General features: G+C 36.0%; 1 protein-coding gene across 1 annotated transcript in view; it reads left to right on the forward strand.

Moving 5' to 3' along the window:
• LOC140233927 (plectin-like) overlaps nucleotides 1–14,565 on the forward strand; it is a 206,484-nt gene that overhangs the window by 158,550 nt on the left and 33,369 nt on the right. Inside the window, exons 11-17 of the mRNA XM_072314015.1 lie at nucleotides 962–1,018; nucleotides 2,211–2,273; nucleotides 3,224–3,283; nucleotides 11,447–11,572; nucleotides 12,264–12,359; nucleotides 13,201–13,340; nucleotides 13,915–14,083. Of these exons, the coding sequence (XP_072170116.1) occupies nucleotides 962–1,018; nucleotides 2,211–2,273; nucleotides 3,224–3,283; nucleotides 11,447–11,572; nucleotides 12,264–12,359; nucleotides 13,201–13,340; nucleotides 13,915–14,083 (711 nt within the window). The remainder of the gene's footprint in view (nucleotides 1–961; nucleotides 1,019–2,210; nucleotides 2,274–3,223; nucleotides 3,284–11,446; nucleotides 11,573–12,263; nucleotides 12,360–13,200; nucleotides 13,341–13,914; nucleotides 14,084–14,565) is intronic.

Below are 14,565 nucleotides of genomic sequence, written 5' to 3' on the forward strand. Positions count from 1 at the left end.
TGTGTTGTGTTTCTCCAAAATTTACAAGTCCCCCTTTTTGTTTATTTGTTTGTTGTTTGCTTTTGCATTGTAGTCTTGTTGTTCATAGTACTTTGTTTTAGAGTAGAGTAACAAGTAGTGTTTAGAGTAGTGATGTCTTCAGAATTGCAGTGTAGCACATAATAATGCACAGTGTGTTTCATTAACCTTTCTATTTGCCTTTATGCTTCTTTTTCCTACACAGCAAATCCACTTGAGATAATCAAATATAATGTGTATGCACTGTACTTGTCCACATTCATACAAAAAGGATAATCATTAGTATTACAGTAATTATTATCATCATTTAACCAAATGAAATAATTACACACAAAGTTTTCATCCCACCTAGTGAATTGATAACTCTGCACCATTAATTAGTTTGTGCCTCATCTAATGCCTTTCACAAAAAATCTGCAAGCCTCCCAAAAGAAAATGAGGTTTGAGTAGCCAGAGTAACCAAGCACGGAAAAGCAAAACTCTATTTTGTGTGTATTTCTGTGTCGGTGAGCAGTCTTCTGTCATAATCTTGTCTCGTTTTCATAACAACACGGAAATGATCTGAAAATCAGAAAAAAAAATGTCTTATATTTGAATGACATCAAATTCACATTGTCTCCAATCCTTGTAGATTAAGAAAAACAAGAAAAAGACTTTAATAGATACACAAAAAACCTGCAACAAGCCCTGTATGATATTTTGTCATTAAAGTTTCTCTGTTCAACTTACGAAAAAATGAATGAAATTATTACATCATCTTTTAAATCATAGATTGGATAAAGTTATCAATATGGGCATTCATGAAATTATATTGATAGCAGAAGTGTTTAATGATTGTGCGAAAGAGTGATTAATGACATTTGAAGAGACCTGTATAGAATTGGATTTTGAGAAAGAGAGTGAGCGTGGACTTTCAAGCTATTGCCTTTCTCTACACTGCTAGCAACTCAAAAAGCCTACGGACGACTTTGCCGTGGAAGTTCACACGATCAAAGCCGGAGTGAGTTTGGTCGTATCTCTCTCTTTCATTCAGACTGGAGAATATATCTGTCCTGTTATCCTTTTCCCTTTTTTCCGCCCCCCCATTAACATGCTTGAAGTGGCTCTATAATTGCTCTTTATATTTATTAGATAATGGCTGAGTGCAATTAATACCCCCCTTGTTGTGCTTTATGCAAATATCAATCTTTCCTGATGAGCATTGTACATTTGCTTGTTAAAAACAAAAAGAAAACCTACGAAATTGATAACAGAAAACAAGCAAATGAAAGTGGATTACAATGGCTTATTATTTTTATCCTGCAATATTGTTGCAAGCGTGTATGTGATGGAAGAGGTACGCACTGATCACCCGTGTTACTAAAGCTGTTGAATGATAGCAAATGTGTAGTACTACCCCCCTGCACAGCCAATTATAATGATCCTGTTCATTTTTTCTTGAAATTGTGTTTTGCACCAAAAATTCCTGACCAAATGCAGAGATTATTCTAGATGCACACATCACCCCTCACCACCCCCACCCTACTTTTAAAGTTCTGCTACAAGGAAGTATGTTATTTCCTGCACGACTGACTTTGGTTTTAAAGGGCTCTGGAGATAAAGTAGGGCATAACAGTGATTAAATGAATAGACTGTACGGAATTTCACTGTGTGAAACATGCACAAATGGTCTGCACCATATCGATAGACACACTAATCTATGAGTGACTAAACCCTCAGAATGTGGCTGAATGACTGTAAATCGTCAGATTCTCTTCAACCGTCTATTTCAAATATTTCAATTTTGTGCTTTTCCTCAAATTGGTGATATTTTGAAATAATCAAACTGCATCAAAACTAAACTTTGTCGATTTCAGATTTGCAGTAACTTTATATCTACTACAGATTATTGAAAAGTAGGTTAATTGAAATCGTTGCTCGCTTATAAGGTACACCATGCCATATAGGTAATATGTGAATGTACCAACAGAAAAGTTTGTCAATACAAGCACAAATTAAATAACTAGTCTTGAAATTTGAGATTTCTTTAATTGTAAATGTAGCTTTAGTAAACATTTTCAAATGGTATAGGATGATAACTATTGGTGATGTTGTGCACTCTTTTTTTCTTAATTTGATCGTGTTTGGAGCCAAACCCTTGTGTAAAGATGTGGTTTCTAAATAACTGAATTCCTCTTTTCCTTCCATGAAAGCCGGCACCGCCCAAGCCAAAGCGCGGCATAAACGCCCCCAGCTTTGATAGTTACACCATAGATGTAAGTTGAGTTTGCGAAAGCTTGTGCTGTGTCGTTTTCAGATCGTAATAAAATAAACTAAGTGTCGAGTCTAATTGTATGGATTTTAAAGAGACATGCATGTCCTGGCATGCGAAACATGAAAGCAAGTGTGTTGGTTTCTGTAATTTTCATTCCCGCCTTCAAAATGTGGTGAAGATTTGTCTTAAAAAGAATGTAATTACACATCAATATGGTGTATATACCTTATGACACACTTATATACATACATACACATTGAAGTGGGAGAATAATGTCATAATATTTACACTAAACTCACCAAAATGTATTGTTGAATTTAAAGTTGTCACAATTAAGATAACAAACTAACTTGTTCACCTAAAGTTTCTTAAATTAAATTGAGGATTTGATAATGATATAACCTATTTGCACACCAATACGTATTATGATTGAGTTTGAATGTACAATTTGTTACTGTATATTTGTAGTCACAATACCTTTTCACGCATATGAGTTATTGGCATATTCCTAGGGAGGGTGTACTTTTTATATACTTGCTCACTTCCATGTATGTGTAGAATCATTGTGGGCATGCTGTATGATTTGTGGTCGAATAATGCACTGAAGAAGTCAATTTGTGAAACTGCGAGTTTACATGGCCAACAAAATCTGTGGAATCATTGTCAATCATGTTGTAGAATAGTACACTGAACTTTGTCTGTGCTGTGAATAATGCAATTTAAAAGCATGATGTTCTTTTGAGGCCTACTTTACTTTTCAAGGCTCATAAGTAGAAATGAAAAAAAAAATATTAGAAATATTTCTGTGAAGCATGCATCTTTTTGACATGACACATTTTGCGTGTTGTGTGCAAAGCTAGATTTGTTTCGTATGGATTGCAAATCGCCCCTTTTGTTTCCTGCCTGCCTGAGTTCACCTCTGCACGCTTCTGTTTTTGCATCCCCGTGTAGCAAATGGTTCGCTCCATGCCCACTGCGAGCCTAGAAGAACCAGTAGTGCAGAGTGGCGCTGTGAGTTTAAAAGTTGTTTCTTGTCGCAAACTGTATGTGCCGTAGTTTGTTATGAATGTCTCTGACTGGAAGACAGGATTTAAGATAGGATGATTGTGTCTGTGCTTCTCAAAAGTCAAATGACTTGCATTTTGATGACAACATCAAATCACTATTTCATACTTTGTGCTGATTCAATTTGATATGTTTTTGACTCTCCTCAAATAAAGCTTGTGAAAGATAAGAGATGAAAAGGGTAAAAAGGGTGTCAAGTAATACCCCTGCTGCATCTGAACATGTCAATTATTCAGTATCATGATAAAGATGTAAATTGATGCTACATGTATATCTAACACCTCCTTTATACCCAGTTATTTGATAGTCTTCCCTCAAGGATGAATACCAACTGGATTCATTCATTCAATATAAAACACAACTTTACATATGATCACTTAAAGCTCTTGATATAGATCCTGACCATTTAAGCTTTGCAAAAGTACCAATGGTTGATAATAATTAATTTTAATCTAATCTCATCAAGACAGCAGCAGGATTATTATTATTATTATTATTGTAATTATTTTTTTAAAGCAATTGTGAGGTTATACACTGTGCACTTGAAAGTGTCTAGCAAAAAATTGTTGTGTTGTAACCAAGTTGAGATGCCATTTTCAGGCAGTCCTGTGTAAAATTCATCACAGCGGTCAAACAGGAATCAGCCAGATAGAATGTAGTATTATCCTTGCCCTCAACCAGATGGCATGATGGCTCCACAAGCTTTTTTTTTTGGTTTGTTTTTAAGTCGTTGACCCCAATCGTAACCAATTAGAGTCCACTGGGGGTAGATCACCAAGGCGAAGGGGTAAGGGATGGTCAGCATTGGTGTTTCATTGATCACTGTACCAGCTGTAGAAGAAAAAAAAGTTTGAAGAACATAAACCAAATGGAAATATAGTATTAAGATTGAATATTTGAGGTGTTAGTTGAATTCAGTAGCACATACAGAGAGGGCACAATATTGAGAAACCAAAACATGAGGAATATAATACTTTTTTTTTTCCATTGTGTCATTGACCTCTTATATATTTTGGATACTGGGAATTATGGTAAGCCTAGAGTGCATTTACTGTATTATAGTGATGAAGTGAAACATTGTATTTCTCTCTTTTTTTTTTTTTTTGGGGGGGGGGGCTAGAAATGAAATTCGTATGTTTCTTTTTGTGTGTATGTGATTTTAGTTGAGGGAATTAATATTGAGGGAAATCAGCAAGTGAAGCAAAAGATTTGAGACATTTCCAGGAGACATGTTGACTAAAAGTTATCACTTATAATGTTTGATTTTTTTTTCCAGTAACCCCAGTTGAAGGAAACCAGTAACTAAATTTGTTTTGCATGCCTCTTTATTTTATGTTGATTTTGTCAAACCTTTCATTTACTTCCATGTTATGTAACACTTGGCATGCTGATTTTTGTTTCTAAACAAGTACTTCATAATTCCTCTAAAATAAGATGTCTGAACACCACAAACACTTCTTCATTTGATCATGCCATTCATATTATTTCTAATATGTTAAACACACATTACTACTCTCCATTTCACTAGATTTTTAAAACTCCGTCAGATTTCGTACTATGTACAGTCTAAACTACAGACTCATTATTGCACATTCATTCATTCATTCCCTCCCTCCCCACGCCCATACCTGCCCCTCCGACATTTCATCGTTTCACCACTCCCGTTCCCATCTCACCCATACCGCTGTGTGCATGCCGGTGGGGTGGTAGTCCTCACAGCAGTTCAGCCGCCCGCCCACCAGACAGACTGAACCACCAATTAGGGTGGAACTAAAAGTGAGTGCTAGATATCACTGATGCTAGCTAGGCTAGGATTTGATGTGATGATAGTCTGTCGTTCAGACTCTCATTATTTATGAAAGTCAATCCGTTTTTTTCCACATGCAAATATATTTCTGCACCAAATCTGCAAAAAATATATATACATAAGTGACTTTGGAGTATAATTCAAATTTGTTTGTATATTTGATTCAGACATTTCATTGTGCATGACATTGTTCTTTTCTGCATGACATAGCATCATGGTTATTTCTGTCCAGTTGTTCTTTTTATTTGCAAGTGGCATGTTATGTCTAGATGCAAGTATAAAAGCTAGTACCTGATGAATGCCTCTTCCATGTGGAAAAGTTTTCAATATCATTTGAGCAACCATGTTGCGAACAGTACCATTGATCAGCTCGTGACATACACCATGGCAATTTTCACAAATTATCATGAGAAATGAAATTCATTTTCACCCATAGCAAGTATTCTTTAATACATGTATTTGCTGGCAACATTTTGTCACATTATTTTGGCATCATGGTTATATTCAAGTATCAGCCAATACTGAAATTTCAAGTCTTAGTCCCACATGTTCCTTACTGTGTGTAGTCCATCCAGAAGAGTTCATAATGTTATGGTACAGATTGTTGTATTCTATGAGTGATGTACAGTTTTACTTTCTGACATTTTAGTCATGAATTTGTACTTTTCCTATCTACAAATTTGTATGCAGACTCTTGAGTAATTTTTGTAGACCAGTATTAATACAGATGCATTTTTTTTTGTATATATAGATTTGAGAACTTCAATTGTTTAGAAAATAATAGATGCAATTACTGGATTGCTGGCAGAGAATGTGTAGAGATTAATTCGTATAAACCTTGCCCTAGTGCTATAAGTTTCAAAACCTACCGTTTGGAATAAAGTATATATATGACTTCCCTTTTGTTTTCATTGTAGTAGATAAATCAATATCGTATCATACAAAATGTAGATTTGGCCAATGGACATACTTGTAACTGTCTATTAGAGTAGAATAATTCCTGTACTGTAGTCCCATAGCAGAGTAGTTTACTAAAGTTATTGATGCTACTGTGCAATACAAATACAACTAAAAAAAAGAACAACAACTACATATTTTCTGTCCTTTCTCTTATTGATAATTCTATTTTCTCTCTTCCTAATGTTAACCCTTTGTCTTGAAAAACAAAACAAACAACAAAACCTTCCCATCGCTGCCCTTATCTCACCACTAATCAATCCGCTGAGCAGAAACCGGTGCATACTTCGATCAACTTCGGTAGCGCTATGGCCCCCGACTCCCAGCAAGTGAGTGTTGCGTTGTATACCTCTGAGAAATCACGTCTTGTAAAAAGTGGAAATTTTCTCGCAATGGAAAGGTCAAATGAAAATAATGTTTCCAAAATGACATACAGCTGTACATGTCACTTACGTGTTAGCACGTTGCTGGAAATGAAATCAAGTTCACTTGAATAAAGGATAAGAGACAAAGTATTTATGAGTTCTCAGTCAAGCACTGGCATCACATAGGGTGAAATGCGTGAAAGTTTCCACTCTGCGAAATGTTCCATGTTTACGCTATTTCGTGTAATCTTTCTGTTACAGCTGTACTCTGTGTTGTTACGCTCTTTTTATGATAACATGCGATTTATAATTCTGTTTGCAAGCCCAATATCTGAGGGTAGTTTTAACCGGAAATGACCTAAAAATACATTATACCTGTATGTCATTATTCCTTATTTTTCCCATTGCCATTATGTCAGTAATACTGTCTAATGGTTTACCTGTTCACAGATGTGATATTTAGAGCCATACACTTTTGTATTCATTCTCCCCCTCAGTTTTTGTGTGTATTCTATGTGTCCTTGTTATGCTCTCACGTAAATGTGTATGATTGTGAAATGTGCAATGCAGACATAAAATATTGAAATATTAACCATGTGTGTCCGCCAAATTAAAGTTATTATCTGTTGCCATTATGTACGTACACGTTATTGGTGTACATGCAAAACTGCCCTTGCATATTAACTATTTTGTCTCTGGAAGGGTGTGTGACTTTAAGTATTTAAAAAAGAATGAACCATTCACATTTGGCGTCAGTTAAACCACTTTTGCAGCAACCACATTCAAAGCAAAACAGTATGGAAAGAAATCTTAAATATGATTTTTTTTTTTTTTTTTATAGCCATGACTCCTTGTTTTGTTAATGTACAAGTAATTTGATTAATGGCTGTATGGTATTGATCTCAAAATTGGAAATACCTTGATGTGTATTGACCATACTGTGTGTGTAAATATCATGTGTAATGTTGATTCTTTATGACTTAAAGATTACTTCAAAAATGTGTTGTGTAATGTGTTCAGCAGGCAAAACAGGGGTGGTTTGTACAATGTAGATATGAAAAACTTGAGAATGTTCTCCTGTGCAGAATCAGCATTATTAACTAGTTGTTCTCATTGTTACCATGAGTAAAATATTGTGAGTCTGTGTTTTGCCTGCACAATTTTTGAGCGTTTGTATCTAATCATTTTGATTCATTCAATGTAAATTTAGGTCATCTTTCAAAGCTTATGAATGGGTAGTGAAAAGGATGGACAATATGATCGCTGTATGGAGCCATGTTTCGTGAACCAAAAGACTTCGATTAAAGTTATGAAAGGATTATCATTGAGATATACACTGTAAGCTATTTTAGCATAATTATGTTAGTCTAGGTTATAAATGTATAAAGCTTGAAATCATATGAAACTAGTGTTGTGCATTTAAAGTCAGTTTCATATTCAAAAGGACTTGTCATAACATTTTCATGTTTCAGGTATGGTACCTACAACTGTACCTATAACAACAGGTCTAGAAGTACCCCAATTAAACGAGAAAAATAGGTTATTGTTAGCGCAGCTTTAATCTTTTGAAGACATTACATTTGTAAAACAGGCCAACAGTTGTAAGAGTGTGATGTACACTGTACGTACAATTGTACATGCACGCTATAAAATCAAAAGTCAAGGAAAATAAAGTTATCAGGACAGCAGTAAACCAAGAAATAATGGTCGATTGAGCATTGAACAGATAACTTAATTCGTGGACCAAAACTGTATTCATTTTCTATTCCACTGTGTCAGAGCTATCAGCAGGGAATACGCCGAGCATATTACCAAGTATGTATAAACATATGCAAATATATGTTTATTTTCTTCAAACGCAACATATTCATCGTGCACGTAAACATAATGATGATATGTATCATATGTATACATCACTCTTCATCTATTACTTCCATGAGCACCTTTAACACACAGTAGGAGGTCCAGCTCAGAGAGTCATGCATGATTTCACCTAGTGTTGGGGTACTATCATGTTACCCTCATATCACAGTATGGATCATAGAATTTGTAATATCAGGGTAACAAATTGATATCTACTGATTTATTATGCATACATGTAATAACTCTTGTTTTATTCATATTCATTATCATTATTATCATTACAAATTTTCAGTTATATTTTCAGTCAGCATTATGGCAGAGATGGTGGTAAATTGTGTGTGTTTGCTTGTTTATTGCAGAATGTACAATGATGTTCGTTGTACATGTGTAGTGCACATTTAGAATTAAATGAACATTTCCTTCTGAAAAGCAAACACACACCAAAAAAAAAACCAAAAAACAAAAAAACAAATGAAAGTGCTAATGGCACATTGAACTATTGCTACCAAAAGGCATTGATTTCTTGATTTTTTTGTTTTTGTTTTTTGCTTCAAGTCTCTGATACATTGACAGCATAATTCATTTCAAATTTTGTGATAACTTTTTGATATAGAGCTACACTCATAAGTAATGCAAGGTATGAACATGACGTTTTGAAGAATGCTTCCTCTTCTAATACCTTTGGAAGTCTCCAGCCATCTGTACAGCTTGGGGTTGAAGGTCACAATGTATCCACTTAAATTTGTACCTTTCGGATATCTGACATTTGGAAAGCAAATTGGATGAATGCATTGCACTGAAATTACAGTTGAATGTATGCATTAATATTTCAAACCATCAACTTCAGATATTCATGTTAAGTAAGTATTAACTGTAATAACATTGTTTTGCATATGTATGTGTGTATGTATGTAGAAGTGTACAAATGTATAATTTACAGTAATTGCATATCACTTGCTAACCGACACCACTTAAATTTTTGAAAAATGATGTCAATTTTAAATGTTTGACCAATGTATGTAATATCATCTGAACCTTAGTGATTGCAAATTTATGATAATTTCAGTATTTTTTTCTTTTTTCTTTAAGGAAAGTTGTAGTATATATGGATATGTAAATATGTACATATATTTCGTCGCTGGGGTGATAAGACCTTGTATCTGCAATTTTGGTGAAAATGACTTTTTTGGATTATTGGTCAAATAATGGGTTAAGTGATGTCCTGTCCAAATCCCAACTGTCTTACTTCAAAAATGAAGCCACCACGGCATGCCAAAGGAAAGGCTATCCCATTCACCACAGTGCTTTGGCCGCCATGTTTTTTGGCTCTCCTGAACATTGGACATTTTGTAGATGCGAGGTCTTATCGCCCCAGCGACGATTTATTTATTTTTTTGGTGTGTGTGTGTGTGTGTGTGTGTGTGTGTGTAAAGATTTAATCTTCATTGTAATGTTTTTAATATATAATTGTATATATCTACCAATTTTAACAAAGGTCTTAATAAAAGGTGGGTCCCACCTTTATTATGATCACTTTGTTGTTTTGGATATCTCAGACATTTCAAAAACAATTTTCATCAAATAAACTTGGAATTCCTCTTGGAATTGTATGCTCTTAAATTTTTCACAAGAGGTTTCTCATTATATCAAACAAAAAGTTGGAAACCTTAAACCCCATCTAAACCAAACTATACCATCCCTTAAAATACAAGTACAAGAGTCTATGACCAATGTGCACACGTATAATGTGCAATGTACATCCAATATGACGTATTTGGACAGAGATTTTGCCTGAAATTATTTGCTGTGACATAACTAATAGGATATTTATCCAAATGTTTTGATAATGGTATTGTCAAGAATCAAACAAATAATACAATGTACTTTCACTACTATGTATGTAGTCCGGCACATTCGTAATGATGTTGGTAGTGTGCATGGTCATTAGCCAAACTTCATGATTCATTTGTTTCACATTGCCATCCCGTGGCTGTACAATGTAGGTCTTGAAACTGCATGAGCATTCATTGAAATCATAATTCAGCCTCCATCTCTTTAAATACATTTTCTTTTTTCTTTTTTTCGAAAATACAATGTACCAAAACTGTTTTGGTTGCAAAGTATACTCTGAATGAACTTACATTTTGTACACAATGTATTTGATATGAAATGTTTGAGAAAGTTATATAACAACTACCACTACATTCCATGTATTCACATTTTACAGATGTTCATGCCCATGTGTGTACTACCTTGTATATTATTCATTTATTCACATTTTCCTCCATATTTTCAGGTTGATATATATATATTTTTTTTTTTGCCTGAGTCTAGAGTCGTGATCGTTCAATACCATTTATAGTTGATTAGTATACCTTTATGTACACAAAGAGAAAGACAGTGATTGATTATGGTTAAATGCATAAATTGTGATATTAAAATCTGAAAAAGATTAAAAAAAAAAAATGTTTGAATTGATTGCAACATTTACAGCATTAAGTAAGAAGTAGTGAAATTAATTCTCTTCCTTTCAGTTTCTCTGTGTTTGGCAATAATGTGCAATAGTAGGGGTGATTGATTGATTTGAATTTGAGATAGATAAAGTTTGTTTATTAGTGAAAGCCAGAAAGTTCTTTTTCTCCAAAACTTGTCCTTGTCTGAACTTTGAATACAGCCATACAAAAGGGTGTGCAATCCCATGATTGTATTTTTTTTTTCATATTTATAATCTTTTATCGAAACGGACACATACACCATTTGTACCTGTGCAATGTGGTTAGCAGGCTCCATTTGAACTAACCACATTTCATTTAACAACATTGTACATGATATATATATCTTCTTCTTTTTTTTCTTTAAAATCCACAGCAACGCACCTACACTTCGTCCTCAAGCAGTGGTGCTGTTGGCAAGTCAGTAAGTGAACATCTATTCCACCTTTATCATCCATTTTTATTGTCATTTTTTTTTTTGAGATAGAGAGGAGGAGGTACCTGTACATTGTATCTTGCTGAAAAGTAAAATTTCCTACTGGTTACTTCATCCCACCCATATTCCTCCTCCTCCCTGGCTCAGGTTTCCTCATATTACTAATTTTTTTTTTTTGCTTTTTTCCAGACATCGGACCGAGATGGGGAGTGGGAAATCTACAAGATGGCGGCCCAGCGCCACCTTGATTGGGTGAAGCACGCCACTCTCCTCATGAAGGACCGCAACTTCCCCAGAGATGCGGCCGGCATGGAGGTGAGAGGATGCTGGTGCTAAAAACAAAAGGGGCTTGGTCACTTTGCCACGCCCTTATACTCTTTCTTTTTTCTCTTTATACTCATTTTTTTTTTTTAATTACCAGAAATGTATTGTAATGATTCATGGATGGTATAAGTTACATTGTAGATCTGGGTGTGTAGTGATGTGTTGTTTTCTTTTATTGGTAGTTGCATGCTGTTGATGATGGTTTCAGGCAGTGGTGGTGTGTGGCAGTGATTCTGTATGGATGCTGGTATGTTGTTGGGTAGTGACGCGCATTGGTATTTGGTTTAGTGATGGAATGTGGTGTTGATGTAGAGTATGATCATTACTCTTATGAGAGTAATGCAATGCAGCACTGGTGGTGATGGTGAATATGTTGTTTTGCTACAAAGTGTATATTGGATGGATGGTGATATGGGATGGTAGTTGTGCAGCGATGGTGCTGAAAGTGGTAGTGGTAGAGTGCAGTGGTAATGGATGTGGTAGCAACAAATCTGATGTTGTGTCTCGATTGAATTTAAACGTTTTGCCTCCACGACACAAAAATTTGTCAAGGAAGACACTTGCATGCTGAACACATACCATATAAATCAAATTCACAACCTTACATGCACTTTATAAATGTCTGGATGTTATTTCACACTCTTGAGTCTTTATCTCTCTCTTCTTCTCTTTCTAATCTCAGAATCTCCGTCGCGATTTCCAGCGGTTCCAGACTGAAGAGGTCCCCGTCAAGCTTCAGGAAAAGAACCGCCTCCTTGCCGACTTTAGAGCACTTGAGGTACTGTATCCCCTCTCTCTGCCTCCCCCTTCTCCCACCTTCTTCCCCAATAAAAAAAAAACCTTCATTTCCCCAACATATATGAGACATCTGGCCCCATGGTCCATGTCTAAGTTGATAGAGACAAGTAATATTCTTGGCCCAAGCCTTGGACTACACTCCACTTTACCGTAAACGCCTTCACTTGATCCTTTTAATTCCATTTGTCAACGGTACTTACAACGTTTACATGTATGTACACTGTAACTTGCAACAAGTGCATAAAGAAGAGTGCTAGATAGTGTGCTTATCGTTTTGTTTTTTCTTTTTACATTCTGTGAATGTGAATCAATACAAACTATGTCTTTGATTAGGTCATATTACATACGTAGGATCTTTTAAAAGAAAACAATGGAATATATCCAGTCAGTGATATATACAGTAGTTTCTGCGATTTGATCTACAATGAATGCCGGTGTCAAACTACTAAGTAGTATTACAGGTACATGTATCAAAGTCTTTGCTTTTAAGACTGGTGTGTTTATTTTCATGTTTTGATCATAACCAAGCAGTAGGAAGAATTAGAAAACTTTCTCAGATGATTATTTTTCTTTCATCCAGGAAGCAGTGAAAATTGAACTTGATGGATTATATGATGGAGAATAGGACTTAGCGATTATTTAGTGATTGCTGTGTTTTCTTTTGAGGTGTGCCACCCACGTGTATCTCATAGATGTACAGTTGTATGTCTAGCAACTCAAGCTTCATATGTAAAGTGACTGGGTTGGTAGTACCTTGCAATCAAGTTTTGTGTTATTATATAAGATATTAAACTTGTTCAAATGTTGTTGTTTCCATATAGCGATCGATGAAGGTGACTGGCCAGTTCCGTTCCCCAGCTGGCCTGCACGCCAATGACATCGAAGCTGCATGGAGCGATCTCATGTTGGCCCAGCAACAGCGAGACAAGATGCTGCGGACCGAGCCTCAGAGGTCATACAAGTAAGAAACGATGATAGTAGGGGAATTAGTGACTGGCGCCCTCTTCTGTTGGGCCTTCCTCTTAAGATATCAGAGGATGTCAGAATTGCTTGTAAATTCCAAGCAAAATTGGGTAGTCCCCCCCCCCCACCCCGCTCTTTCATTTTGCATGAAGGAAAGTTTGCTGTACAGCTGTATATTCCTTGATGGCCTGATATTTGAGTTATCTAATTTTTGAAATGGCTTTTAGCACATGTTTTCCGGAGACTTTCCTGAGTTAGCAGGAACTAATGCTTGCAAACTGAATTCTGAATATTGAAATGTGTTGGATAGAAGAAAGTGAATTGAGTTGCTCATATCTTTGTGCATCCCAGGAAGTGAAAATAATATACGTATATAATGCAATTTTTTTTTTTTCCAAATTTGAATATGTTAGTAAATTTTGTGCAAACATCTCAAGAATAGGAAGGAATGTGTGGGGGGAGGGGATGGGGAGGTGTTATTAGACACAGTCAGATGGGATTGGGGTCTACCAACGGCAGGAACTCCCAAACTATGATAGTCATCTTTCGTCCTGGTTCCTATCCCACCCCAGGCAAGACTCCCTGGATTCGCTGGCCGAGCACGTCACCAAACAGATCACCCAAGTCTCCACTGATCTGGACACCATCGAGACGCGCATCCACGAGGCGGACGGCCGGGCGGACAAGATGTCCGCCTCCGACGTCCGCATGCTGATCGACGACATCGAAAGCGCCGCCAAGGTGAGAGTGCGCCCTCTTTGGCACAACACCAACTTTGTTTTTGGAACAATATTAAAAAAAAAAAAGAGAGAACAGGAAGCAAATGAGAAAATCCTCAAAAAATTCATGAAAACTTCTGCTCGGTTTCAACAAAAATGAGGAAGGATATTCACACAGAGTTTATTTGCTGATGCTTAGACATTCTGAGCATAGGCGACTTTAACCCTAACTAGGCCGGGCTATTTAGGAAGATCATAGAGCCGGGGGGGGGGGGGGGGGGCCTCCCAGGCCCCCCCTCCAGATCTCGGCCATCGACCGCGCGATCGCGGCGAAAATTGGCACACACATTGCCTATGATGTAATCTAAAGTACCATGAAGTTAAATTTAAAAAAAAATTATCATTTATGCTAAATTATGCTAATTTATGAGTGATGATGCATGAAATCAGACAATTTGGTATAAATCACTAAATAAAGCTCAAAATGGGCACATTTTTTGTGTA

Source organism: Diadema setosum, chromosome 10 (assembly GCF_964275005.1).
Source record: "Diadema setosum chromosome 10, eeDiaSeto1, whole genome shotgun sequence".
NCBI lineage: Eukaryota > Metazoa > Echinodermata > Echinoidea > Diadematoida > Diadematidae > Diadema > Diadema setosum.